Source organism: Trichechus manatus, unplaced genomic scaffold, assembly GCF_000243295.1.
Source record: "Trichechus manatus latirostris isolate Lorelei unplaced genomic scaffold, TriManLat1.0 scaffold00076, whole genome shotgun sequence".
Taxonomy (NCBI): domain Eukaryota; kingdom Metazoa; phylum Chordata; class Mammalia; order Sirenia; family Trichechidae; genus Trichechus; species Trichechus manatus.
The window spans coordinates 9,364,524-9,379,035 of NW_004444012.1; the positions used below are offsets into that span (position 1 = coordinate 9,364,524).

General features: G+C 38.7%; 1 protein-coding gene across 1 annotated transcript in view; it reads right to left on the reverse strand.

The window, feature by feature from the left end:
- The window catches only part of INO80 (INO80 complex ATPase subunit), a 102,330-nt gene extending 99,609 nt beyond the window's left edge, over nt 1-2,721 (reverse strand). The window contains exons 1-3 of the mRNA XM_004380644.3: nt 1,817-2,721; nt 1,396-1,565; nt 1,237-1,304 (exon numbers count right to left, since the gene is read on the reverse strand). Coding sequence (XP_004380701.1) covers nt 1,237-1,304; nt 1,396-1,565; nt 1,817-1,959 — 381 coding nt within the window. The 5' untranslated portion in view covers nt 1,960-2,721. The remainder of the gene's footprint in view (nt 1-1,236; nt 1,305-1,395; nt 1,566-1,816) is intronic.
- Between the last annotated feature and the right edge of the window lie 11,791 nt (nt 2,722-14,512).

The following is a 14,512-nucleotide window of genomic DNA, read 5'->3' on the forward strand; positions in this document are numbered from 1 at the left end:
GTGAGGAGTGGGTGTGTAGAGATTATACCACTCCGCTGCTTGCAACCACTCCAATGGCTTACCAAAGACTTAACCCATGTGACAAAGCAGAACTGTCCTATGGGATTTTCTAGGCTGTAATCTTCATGGGAGCAGATCACCAGGTTTTTCTCCTGCAGAGTCGCTGGGTGAGTTCAAACTGCCAACCTTTCAGTTAGCAGCCGAGCATTTAACCATTGCACCACCAAAAAATCAAAACCAAACTCACTGTCGTCAAGTCAATTTTAACTCATAGCAAGCCTACAGGACAGAGTAGAACTGCTCCATAGGGTTTCCAAGGCTGCAATCTTTTTGGAAGCAGACTGCCTCATCTTTCTCCCATGGAGAGGCTGGTGGGTTCAAACTATTGACCAAATGCTTAACCACTGAGCCACCAGGGCTCCTTATTGCACCAAAGGGCCACTTAATTTTGTAAGAGTATAGAGATTATACCACTCCCCTGCTTACAGACACTCCAATAGCTTACCACTATAACTAGAGTAAAATCCAAATTCCTTTACATGACCCACAAGGCCCTACGTGATCAGACTCTCTAACCTGATCTTCTATCATTCCCCTCATTCACTGCGCTCCAGCCATGCCAGTCTACTTTCTCTCCCTAACATACAGAGTGTGCTTCCTTTCTCAGGACTTTTGCAGTTGTTCCTTCTGATTGAAATGATCTTTACATGGCTTTCTCTGATCATTCAAGTCAGTTGAAATGTTACCTCTTTAAAGATGTCATCCATATTGATTAGCGTACAGGCTTACTGTCTGCCTCCCTCCATTAGAATGTAAGCTCAACATGGCAGGGACTTTGTCTGTCTGTTCACTGATGTATCCCTAACATCTATAACAGCACTTGAACGGTAGGATGTGCTCAGGAAACATTTTTTGGATGAATGAACTACTCAGGGACTGATGAAATAGTAGATTTATATTCCTGATTAAAACGTGAGCCAGAGACGGCACAGATCTTATCTGATATAATTTTGTATCCTCCCACTCTCCCCATGCTTTATACTCAATAAATGTTTGTTAAAATGACTTATGGAATCCTCTAGATTTTTTTCTACCTCTTCAAAAAAACATATCCAGAAAAAAGATTCATATCTAGAAAAATCTCTATCAACCTGCCAGAATGAGTCAATAACTTTCTCTTCTATTAGAAATTTTAGTAGGTTATTTGGATTGGAAACATTCTGCCTTATCTCTTACCTTTAACCATTTTCTGCTTTTCTTCAACTTAGAGAAGTTATATAAATTCCCTTTGTCAGATTTTGATTCTGTGTAAAAAAACATAAAGAATAAAAGAATGAAAAGATGACTATCCCAAGAGAAGTAATAGCTCAAACAGGGATGTCACACCACACTGACCTGACTGTAGAACTCCATTCAGTGAGTACGTGTTTAACATTCCAGAATTGCTTGCTCCAGAAGTTTCACCAAGCAATGAATTTGGAGGTTCTTCCTTAACTTGTATTAAGGGATCCCCAGACTGGGGCAGTAAAGGATTGTTGTCATCCAGTCCATCTTCACTGTCATCACTATAAATTGAAAAATGGTGAGTCCACAATCACATCTGACCCAGCAAAATATTAAAATTTAAGGTTAGCAGAACTGGGCACTTTAGAGAAGAAACTGAACCTTTGAATAAGTTGACTACATCTTATTTGAAAGAAGGAAAAAGAAAACATCAAACATACCACAAAATACTTGAAAATCTACAGGGATGACAATACTTCAGAAATGTGATAGAACACTATGCTGGGAAGAATTAAAAGATGGAGTAGCATACCTAGAAATATTCCTGTTGAAGATGGCCGATGTTTGTCGCAGGAAATGGTCCAACCGGAGAGCCCTCTCCAGGTACTGAAGATAGAGGGGCTTTGCCAGTTCACTGCAGCTGCCATCGTCCCTGGCACCCAACTCCGAGGCCATAGAACAAATCTGTCTTCATGCACAAAGGCCTCCGACTACACGGCTGCATAATGAAGATACATAGTGAAAGATGAAATACTATTCATTCTCCCTTTCTCTTGCCCTCAATGAGAGAAGAAATCAGACCTTCTAGAACATAAGACATTGAAAAGACAGCAGTCTGTAGAAAGAGCATGATAAAGCTCTGCTAAGATAGTGCCTCCTAATGCAAACAAAGAAGTTAGAAGAATAGGAAAGAATAGAAACACTGTTATACGTTGCAATGAAAATTCATATGCTTTTGAAACAGTACCTTAAAATTTATAACCACTTCCCTTCCTCCCTCAAATTAACAATTTTATTCACAGCTATTCAAGCCTATACTATAAGCTCACTGTTATATACCTCACAGAAGCAAACAGGGGCACTTGGGCTCAGAATCACCTTTAAAATAGTTGCTTCCTTCTTCACTTTGTATTTACATTTGTACATGTGTGCAAGGTATTTTATCTACAAAGGAGTAGATACACTGGCAGAGTATTTTATAATCCCTCGTAAATACGCCATCATGAATAAGATTTAGAAATGATTACAAAGAATGTTTTCACTAGAGAAACAATCAATATAACAACTTTCCCAACTGTCTTTCATGTAACACCTGCTTTATATCTTGTTATCTTTAACTTTGGAAAGTGTACAGCCAGAATGCTCCTTAGAAGGATGGCGAGACTACATCTCACATACTTTGGACATGTTAACAGGAGGGATCAGTCCCTAGCGAAGGATATCATGCTTGGTAAAGCAGAGGCCCGGCAAAAAAGAGGCAGACCCTCAATGAGATGGCGTGACGTAGTGGCTGCAACAATGGGCTCAAGCATAACGACTGTGAGGATGGCGCAGGACAGGCAGTGTTTCGTTCTGTTGTACACAGGGTTACTAAGAGTCAGACCCAACTCAACAGACCTAACAACAGCATCTTTAAAAACTTAAAGGGTGAGCCAGGATTAAATAACAAAAGAATATTAAATAATTAGCCCGTTTTTGGACATACAATGAGTACTCAATAAATGGCGATTATTTTTTAAAAGTTCATAATCTAACAAAGTAATAAGTTTTAAAGGAAAAACCCTAATATCTCTTTCTTGAGTTGTTGTCTCTGCTTATAAAAGTTTTTAAACATTTCCTAATATAATCTTTCTACTTAAAAGAATGTTAAAATTTCTCTCCCAACTGATGTATAGATTTAACACAATTCCTATCAAAATTTGCAGCAGGCTTTTTTTCTGTATAAATTGACAAGCTGATTCTAAATTTTATATAGAAATGTGAAGGACCCAGAATAACCAAAACAATTTTGAAGAAAGAAAAGCTGAATGATTTACACTCTGATTTTAAAATGTTATATTTTATATTTATATATATATTTACATATTTAAATCTATACTGTATCCATAACCAAAAACCTGTTGCTATCGAGTCGATTACAACTCACAGTGACCCTATAAGACAGAGTGGACCTGCCCCATAGGGTTTCCAAGGCTATAATCTTTATGGAAACAGAACGCCACATTTTTCTCTTGTGCAGCAGCTGGTGGGTTAGAACCACTAACATTTCAGTTAGCAGCCGAGCACTTCACCATTGCGCCACGAGGACTCCTTATTTCATATATATATATATAGATATAGATATAGATATATCTACATATATACATATATCTGTGTGTATGCACACACTCATTATAAAATTACAATAATCAGGACAATGTGATATTGACATAAGGATAGCCATACAGATTAATGGAACAGAAACTGAAAATTTAGAAACAAATCCTTACATTTATAGTCAACTGATTTTCAACCAAGGTACCAAGGCAATTCAATGTGGAAAGGATAGTGTTTTCAACAAATTTTGCTGGGACAAACATACCCACATACAAAAAGATGAGCTTAAACCCTTACTTCACATCATGCACAAAAATTAACTCAAAATGAAAAATAGATCTAAGTGTAAAACCTAAAACTATAAAACTTTTAGAAGAAAACATAGGAGAAAATCTTCATGACCTTATTTAGGCAAAAAGTTCTTATATATGACATCGAAAGTACAATTCACAAAAGAAAAAAATCATAAATTAGGCTTCATAAAAAATAAAGACTTTAACACTTCAAAAGATACCCTTAAGAAAATGAAGACAGACCAATGTCATAAAACAATATGTGTACTGACTGTTTAATGAGAAACTATTTGTTCTGCAAACCTTCACCTAAAGGACAATAGAAAAATTAAAAAAAAAAAAAAAGAAAATGAAGACAAGCTACAGAATAGGATAAAATATTTGCGATTCACACAACTGATAAAGGTATTGCATCCACAAAATACAGAGAACTCTTACACATCAATAATAAGACAAATAACCCAATTAAATAGTGGGCCAGAGATTCTGAATAAACATTTCACCAAAGAAGATACAGGAATGGCTATACTACACACATGCTCAACATCAACAAAGACAAATTAAAACCACAGTGACATACCACTACTGGAAGTACTGGAACTTATACAAAGATTCAGCAGAGTAGCAGGATACAAAATAAGCATACAAAAATCAGTTGGATACCTATACACCAATAAAGAGAACGACAAAAAGGAAATCAGAAAAACAATACCGTTTATAACAGTCCCTAAAAAAATAAAATACTTAGGCATAAATCTAACCAGGGATGTAAAAGACCTATACATAGAAAACTACAAAACACTACTGCAAGAAATCAAGAGAGATCTACATAAATGGAAAAACATACCATATTCATGGATAGGTAGACTCAACATTGTGAAAATGTCAATTTGACCCAAAGCAATCTAAAAATACAATGCAATCCTGATCAAAATACCAACAACATTCTTTAAAGAGATGGAAAAACTAATCATTAACTTTATACGGAAAGGGAAGAGGCCCCGGATAAGTAAAACACTACTGAAAAAGAAGAATAAAGTAGGAGGACTGGCACTACCTGACCTCAGAACCTACTATCTAGCTATGGTAGTCAAAATAGCCTGGTACTGGTCCAGTGACACATACACTGACCAATGGAACAGAACTGAAAACCCAGATGGCAATCCATCCACCTACGGTCACCTGATCAGTCACAAGGGCCCAAAGTCCACCAAATGGGGGAAAAGACAGTCTTTTTTAACAAATGGTGCAGGCACAATTGGATGTCCATCTGCAAAAAACTGAAACAGGACCCCTACCTCACACCATACACAAAAACTAATTCAAAATGGATCAAAGACATAAATATAAAACCAAAAACTATAAAGATCATAGAAGAAAAACTAGGATCAACGCTAGAGGCCCTAATACACGGCATTAACAGGATACAAACTGTAACTAACAACACACAAACTCCAGAAGATAAGCTAGGTAACTAGGATCTTCCAAAAATTAAAAACTTAGGCTTATCAAAAGACTTCACCAAAAGAGTAAAAAGAAAACCTACAGACTGGGAAAACAAAATTGGCTGTAACAAATTTGACAAAGGTCTAACTCTAAAATCAAGAGGAAAATGCAACATCTCTACAACAAAAAGACAATTCAATTAAAAAACGGGCAAAGGCAATGAACAGACACTTCACCAAAGAACACGTTCAAGCGGCTAACAAACATGAGGAAATGCTCACGACCGCTAGCCCTTACAGAAATGCAAATCAAAACCACAATGAGATACCATCTCACCTCGGCATTACTGGCACAAATCTAAAAAAACAGAAAATAACAAATGTTGGAGAGGCTGCGGGGAGACTGGAACTCTTATGCACTGCCAGTGGGAATGCAAAATGGTAAAACCATTTTGGAAAACGATATGGCTCTTCCTCAGAAAGTTACAAATAGAAATATCATATGATCCAGCAGTCCCACTCCTAGGAATATATCCTAGAGAAATAAGAGCCATCATACGAATAGACATATGCACACCCATGTTCACTGCAGCATTGTTCACAATAGCAAAAAGATGGAAACAACCTAGATGCCCATCAACAGTTGAGTGGATAAACAAACTATGGTACCTACACACCATGGAGTGTTATGCAACAATAAAGAACAATGATGAATCTGGGAAGTATCCCACAACATGGATGAATCTGGAGGGCATTATGCTGAGTGAAATAAGTCAATCACAAAAGGACAAATATTGTATGAGACCACTACTGTAAAGCCTTACACACAAAAAGAAACAATCTTTGATGGTTATGAGGAAGGGGAGGGGTGGGGATGGAAAAACACTAAACAGGCAATGGATAAGTGGTAACTTTGGTGAAGGGTAAGACAGTACATAATACTGGGGAAGCCATCACACTTGAGCAGGGCAAGGTCATGGAAGCTCTATAGACACATCCAAACTCCATGAAGGACCGAATTGCTAGGCTGAGGGCTGTGGGGACCATGGTCTTGGGGAACATCTAGGTCAACTGGCGTAACATAGTTTGTAAAGAAAATGTTCTACTTTGGTGAGTAGCAACTGGGGTCTTAAAAGCTTGTTGAGTGGCCATCTAAGATACTCCACTGGTCTCACCTCGTTAGGAGTAAGGGAGAGTGAAGAAAACTAAAGACACAAGGGAAAGATTAGTCCAAAGGACTAATGGACCTCAACTACCATAGTCTCCACCAGACTGAGTGCAGTACAACTAGATGGTGCCTGGCAAAGAAAAAAGTGAAATAATCCAAATGTCCATCAAATGGGTGAATGGGTAAACAAAATGTGGTACATTCATACAATGGAATACTCTTCAGCAATAAAAAGGAACAAAATGATACTTGCAACAATATCAATGAATCTCAAAAACATACGAGGTGAATACCAGTCACAAAAGATCACATATTATATGATTCCATTCATATGACATGTCCAGAATGGGCAAATCCAGAGAGACACAAAGGACATTCGGAGTTGCCTGGGCCTGGGGGTGCAAAGTAGGATTGTAAATAGGTACAAGGGATCTTTTTTTTGGCGGGGGGTTGGAAATGTTCTAAACCGGCATTGTGGTGGTGGCTGCACAATGCTGTAAATTTGCTAAAAATCATCAAATTGTACATTTAAATCATTTGACTTTTATGGTATGTAAATTATCAGTCTTGGTAATAATGTTGAAAAAAAATAAAATGTTAAAAAATATGTTTTCAGACTTTAGTAAGTTCTACTTTTCAAAGTGAGACCTAACGTACCTATTCCAGAAAATTTCAAAGAAACTTGGTTTTAAAAACACAGCAAAACTCCCTTAATCAGAGAGCAGCTAATAATTGGTCTTGATCTATGTACACACAAAGTATATAAAACTGTTGCACGGCTCCCTCCTGAGGTTTTACAAGAAAACAACTGATCGCGCTCTCTATTTATTAGCTTATAATGAGAACAGTCTTTGTCTCAGTTTCCTAGGGCTGCTGTAACAAAATACCATACAGTGGGTGGCTTTAAAGAACAGAAGTATATAATCTCTCAGTTCTAGAGGCTAGAAGTCCAAACCAGGGTACTGGCCATGCTGATTCCTTCTGCAGGCTCTGAGAGAGAAACTGTTTCACACCTCTCTCCCAGCTTCCGGCAGCTCTTGGCCATCCTTGGTGTTCCCTGGCTTATTGACACGTCTTCACATGATCATCTCTCCTCTGTCTCTGTCTCTGTGTCTGTTCTCCTCTTCTGTAAGGGACCACTTAGATAGAATTAGGACCCACCCTGCTCCCGTATGACCTCATTTCCAAAGACTACCTTTCCAAACAAGATCACATTCACAGGTACCAGGTGTGAGGACTTCAATGTATCTTTGGGGAGACAAAGTTCAATCTATAATAGTTCTATAGGAGGTATGAATAACAAGTAACACTGAATGATTCAAAATGAACTATTTTCAAAAATTAATCTCCCAGTAACTAGGCTACATATGAAGTCAAAACCCATTTGTCCAGGAAAGATCATAGTTACTTCCCATAGTCTTAACCATGCTCAATATGTGCACCCTTGTGACACCCAGTAGACATCAATCGTGTAGTCTCATTCATCTCAGAATCATCTTTGTAGCATATCATCATTGATGGCTGAAATGATGGCTGTGATGTACTCTTTTATTTCCACAAGAAGTCCTATGGTGCCATTTGGAGAGTTAAGTACTAATTTTTTTAATGTTCAATAATTTTTTAATCACCTTTTAAGATTGATGACCCTTACATTCAACCCAGATGTCTTCGTTAGTCTCTTAAAAGCTGCTGCTCTAATAACCTATACTTTTATCTCCTACACTTGTCTTTCTCATTCTCCACAGAAAACTGCAGGACCACGCTAACTCACTAGCTGTTGTCCAACTTCAGCAGAGGACTTGACATTTCTCAATAACTCTTTTACTCACGTCTTATCAATTCTTAGACACATTCTCCAAAAGACTACTACAAACACCTTCCCTCTTCCTCAAAATGCTCAACTCATTCCTTCTCACCTCAGGAGGCCCTGAGGAGCAAATCTCTCCATCCTTCTAGTCCACCTTAACTCACTGGTTCCCTCTCTTATTCTTTGTGGTATTATTCTACTCATTTTAGAATAGAAAAGAAATGATAGAGTATTTGTAATAAAAAAGAGTTGAGTCTGATAAGGTCGAGAACCACCCTTTCTCTAATAAACCAGTTTATCAGAATGGATGAAAAAAAGTTGATATTGCTGACCAACTCTTGCTTCTGCATCTTTGAAAACTTCTTGGACTATTCCATCTATACCTCCTTGATTAGAAACTTCTCATTTATTCTAACTGGAGGAATCCACTACAGTTCTGGCATCCATCCTCACTCCTTGGAAAATCTCATCCACTATCAGGACTTCAGTTAATACTGCTAAATGGCTGATTCTCTGGCCCCCACTTTCCAAAGTATACAATCCACATTCCCAGATGCTGGCAGATATTCCACTCTTGATGTACCATCTCCCAAAATCCAGTGTCGTCAAGTCCTTTTCGACTCACAGCGACCTCCTAGGGTTTCTATGGTTGTAAATCTCTACAGAAGCAGACTGCCACATCTTTCTCCCACAGAGATGCTGGTGGTTTCAAACCACCGACCTTTCAGTTAGAAGTCGACTTGCTTTAACCACTGCACTACCAGGGCTCCTTTGATATACCACAGGCCTACACAAACTCAAAGTCCTATCTGCCCCAAACCAGCTAGTTCGTCTGTCTTTCCTATTTATAACAGTTATTCAGACTCAAAGTCTGTTGATCATTTTTTACATTCCCCCTACTTCTCTTCTTAAAGGCAATCAGTCCCGACTTCTAGTTAATTCTTCTTTTGTGATGATTTCTGGACTCTGTCCTTTCCTTCCTATATTAGTTTTCTCAGTTAGGTTCTTATCATCTCACATCTGAACTGTTGTTGTTAATTGCTGTCAAGTTGATTCTGACTCATGGCAACCCCAAGTGGTAGGGCAGACCTGCACTCTTGTAGGATTTTCAAGGCTGTGACCTCTCGGAAGTAGATCACCAGGCCTAGCGGCTTCTTACATCCAGACTCTTCTCACTTTATTCCATCCTCCTGCAGCTACTGCCAGATCACTATTCCCAAAACATCACCAAAATTCAATAAAGTCTAAACTTCCCAGCCTGAAATTCAAAGATCTCTATTACCTGGCTTCAAGTTACCTTTTCCAATTTCATCTTTTACTATTTCCCTACCAAAACCAAACCAAACCAGTTGTCGTTGAGTCAATTCTGATTCATGGCAGCCCCATGTGTTAGAGAGCAGAACTGCTCCACAGGGTTTTCTTGGCTAGAATTTTTACAGAAGTAGATTGCCAGACCATTGTGCCAGGCCATCTTCGTGGTGGCTCTGGGTGGGTTCAAACCGTCAACCTTCAGGTTAGAACAACAACAAAAAAACCTGCCATCAAATCGATTCCAACTCATAGCAACCCTACAGGACAGAGCAGAACTGCCCCACAGGGTTTCCAAGGAGCAGCTGGTGGATTTGAACTGCTGACCTTTTGGTTAGCAGCCATAGCTCTTAACCATTGGGCCAACAGGGCTGCTTTAGGTTAGCAGTCGAGTACAAACCATTTGTGCCACCCAGGAACCTTAATTTCCTGTCAGACCCACTCCGATCTTCAAGTAAAGAGTTCTTTAAAACTCATCTGACCACGGGCTTCTACTGCCATTTCATAGGATGGAGGAATTATTTACATGCTGTCTGAGTAACTGACCACTGACTAGCCTGACCACTGGCTGTTTTCTCCTGGTTATCCTGGAACTGGACTCGGATCATACTTCAGCTCCCTGACTACAGCTCGACGTCCCTGGTAAAGTGTCTGCTTCAGAATCATACTCATATTCATCAGACTTCCTGACCTGTGTTCACATGTGATCCTGGGTCCACTGCTCTGCACTCTCTGGTTACTGCTGTGCCTTTCTGGATGCTGTCCTGCCCTTGTCCTATGAACAACGACTTTATAAGACTTACCAAGTTGAGGCAATATCCTTCAAAGACAAAATGAGATACACTCTTCCAGGAAACATATTTAGACAGTTCCCAACTAATACTATTCTTTCTCTTCTCTAAATTTCTTCTAAAGTGTTATTTATAGAAATCATGGCACTTACATGATTTTACAGTCTACTTACTGTATATATGCATGCCTTATCTCCCTTACTAAACTATAAACTATTTGAGGAAGGAGTCTGTGATTGTTAAGACTGTGTGTCAACTTGGCTGGGCCATGATTCTCAGTATTTTAATGTAATCACTCCCATGACTGAATATACTGTGAGTAGCCAATCAGATGAAAGGAAGTCTCCTTGGGGGTGTGGCCCGCACCTGAATATAAGCAGCGTTCTGGCTTTTTGCTCTCTCTGGATCCTGCGGCTGCTTCCTGTCGTCTCATCTCCCGTTCTTGGGACTTGAGCTGTCAGCTTATCTGCCGAACCTGGGATTCGTCGATCTGCACAGCCTGTGAGTGGGAGCCCTGCTCTCCGACCTGCCGATCTTGGGCTTGCCAGCTTCTGCAGCTATGTGACTTGGGAGAGGCCTCTACCTTGATCCACAGACTTGGGATGTTCTAGCCTCTACAATCACGAGAGCTGTTTCCTTGATATAATCTCTCTCTCTATATATATTTATACACTTTACTGGTTTTGCTTCTCTAGAGAACCCAGCCTAAGACAGAGTCCATATCACATGAATCTACTGAGTTCTGATATTTTATAAATGACTACGTTAATTTGCTTTATTATGTACAGTCTTAAATGTCAAGACTAGAAAATTCTAGTTCTAATGTTATAGTCTATATAAAGACAACCTGTACTTAATGACCATAGGCCTCCACTCCCACCCTGGACACATGATTTGGGGACAAAAGTTTAAATAAAACAAACCAAAAGATACAAAAGTCAGGTATCACAAACTTAAGCAGCAGGATGGTCTCCATCATTCCTTATTCACTCTTCTGAATGAGGACAGGAGAATGCATGACCTGAGTATCTTTCTGGCAATCTTCCATAATAACTGTCTCTCACATGACCTGACTTCAAGACTTACTATAAAACTACAGTGACCAAGACTGTGTGGTATCGGTGAAGAGACAGACAAATAGATTAGTGGAACAGAACAGAGAGCCCAGATATAGATCCACACAAATATAGTCAGCTGATCTGTGACAAAGGAGAAAAGGCAATTCAGTGGCAAAAGGATGGTCTTTTCAACAAACGCTGCTGGAATAACTGGTCATCTACATGCAAAAAAAATGTTTGCAATTAATTTATATGTACACAGATCAAGTTCTTAGATATGATGTCAAAAGCAAATAAATTTTAGAATTAATTTGTTTATATATTTCACAAAATATACATTACGTATTTTGAACTTATATATTTCACAAAAAATTAACTCAAAATGGATCACGGACCTAAAGCAAAATTATGTAACATCTAGAAGATAACATAGGAAAACAATAGGTGACCTTGGGTTTGGCAATGACTTTTTAGATACAATTCCAAAAGCATGAGCCATAAAAGAAAAAACTGATAAGCTGAACCTCATTACAATGAAAAACTTCTGCTCTGCAAAAGACACTGTTAAGAGAATGAAAAAAGCCACAGACTGGGAGAAAATATTTGCAAAACACATATCTGATCAAAGACTTGTATCCAAGATATTTAAAAAAAAAGAAAAAAAAAAACTCTTGAAACTCAACAGTAAGAAAACAATCCCATTTAAAAATGGGCAAAAGATCTGAACAGACACCTCACCAAAGAATATAAAACCAAAAAAACCAAACCCGCTGCAGTCGAGTCGATTCCAACTCATAGCGACCCTACAGGACAGAGACGAACTGCCCCATAGAGTTTCCAAGGAGCACCTGGTGGATGGGAACTGCTCACCTTTTGGTTAGCAGCCACAGCTCTTAACCACTACGCCACCAGGTTTTCCACCAAAGAATACAGATAGCAGATAAATACATGAAAACATACTCAGTATCATATGTTGTTGTTAATTGCCATCAAGTTAATTCTGACTCATCGTGACCGGAAACTGTAAATCAAAACAATAATGAGATACTACTTGCACACCTATTAGAATGGCTAAAATCCAAAATACTGACACCACTAAATGCTGGCAAAGATGTGGAGTGACAGGAACTCTCATTCATTGCTGGTGGGAACGCAAAATAGTACAGCCACTTCGGAAGACAGTCTGGCAGTTTCTTACAAAGCTAAACACAGGCTTACCACTGATTCCAACAATTGTGCTCCTAGGGATTTACCAATTGAGATGAAAATGTACGTCCACATAAACACATGCACACAAACGTTTACCGCAGCTTTATTCATAATTGCCAAAAATTAGAAGCAACCAAGATTTCCTTCAATAGGTGAGCAGATAAACTATGGGGCATTCATACCAAACCTGTTGCTGCGAAGTGTATTTGAACTCATAGCAACCGTACAGGACAGAGTAGAACTGCCCCATAGTTTCCAGGGAATGGCTGGTAGATTCGAACTGCTGACCTTTTAGTTAGCAGCTGAGCTCTTAACCACTGCACCACAAGGGCTCCATGGGCATCCATACAATAGAGTATTACTCAGGGACAAAAAGAAATGAGCTATCAAGCTACGAGAAAACATGAAAGCTCCGTAAATGCATACTGCTAAGTGAAAGAAGGCAGTCTAAAAAAGCTACATATGATTCCAACTCTATGACATTCTGGAAAAGGCAGCTATGGTCAATGAAAAGATAAGTGGTTGCCAAGGAGCCGGGGGAAGGAGGGAGTAGAGATGAATAGCTGGAACACAGGGCATAGTGAAGATACTCTGTATGATACTGTAATGATGGACATTTTGACATCTGTCAAAACCCATAGCGCTGTACAATATAAACAGTGTACTTTAGTTAATAATAATGTATCAATATTGGTTTATCAATCCTTACAAATGTACTACAGGAATGTAAGGTGTTAACAGACACAATGACAAATGAAAATCCCTTATATTCAAAGGGGGGCCCTGGTGGCACAGTGGTTAAGAGCCACAGCATGCTATGGCTGCTAACCAAAAGGTGAGCAGTTCAAATCTACCAGCCACTCCGTCCTATAGAGTCACTATGAGTCGGAATCGACTCGACTCGATGGCAATGGTTTGGTTTTTGGTTTTTACATTCAAAGGGTTCTAACAAATGTCTAGCAGTAGGACAGTACCTCTAGCACACAGTACCCCCTCAGTAATTTTCTGTTTAAAGAGGTTCTTACTATTATTATCACATTTACAGATAAGAGCCAAAGGCTTGGATACGTCAAGTTTAAGGTTACACAACTTAATAGAGAGACTAGATTTGAATCCAGACAATCTGACCCCAGAGCCCTCACCTTTAACTACTACACTGTTAAGACTAGAAAATGCCTGTAAAGATACATACCAAACAACTGACGGTGTTTATTTCTGGGAAATGGACCAAGGAGGACTGCTACTTTCAATTTTTTATTTTCAGAATTTTTCAAAATTCTTACCATGTATATATCATATTTCAAATAAAAAAGCAAAGATTTTTTTAAATTGAGGTATAAGTTACATATATTGAAATGCACAAATCTTAAATATATAGTTTGAGGAGTTTTGACAAATGCATATACCTATATAACTCACACCCCTATCAAAACATATCAAGAATAGCTCCATTATCTCAGGAAGTTCTGTTGTTTCTTGGAAGTCAATTACCACCCTGTTGTCCCAGAGGCAACCACTGTTCTGATTTCTATCATCAGATTAATTTTGTATGTACTAAAAATTTATGTGAAGGGAATCATACTATATGTACTCTTTTGTCTCGGATTAGCGTGTTTCCGAGATTCATCTATTTTGGTGTGAGCAGCAGTAGTTTATTCCTTTGCGTTGATGAACTGGATTCCATCGTATGAATGAATATACCACAATTTGTTTATCTACTCACCTACTGATGAACAGTAAGGCTTTCATTTCTCTTTGGGTAAATTCCCGGGAATGGAATTGTTGGGTCAAAGGGTAGGTATATGCTTAAGATACCACCACCAATTTTCCAAA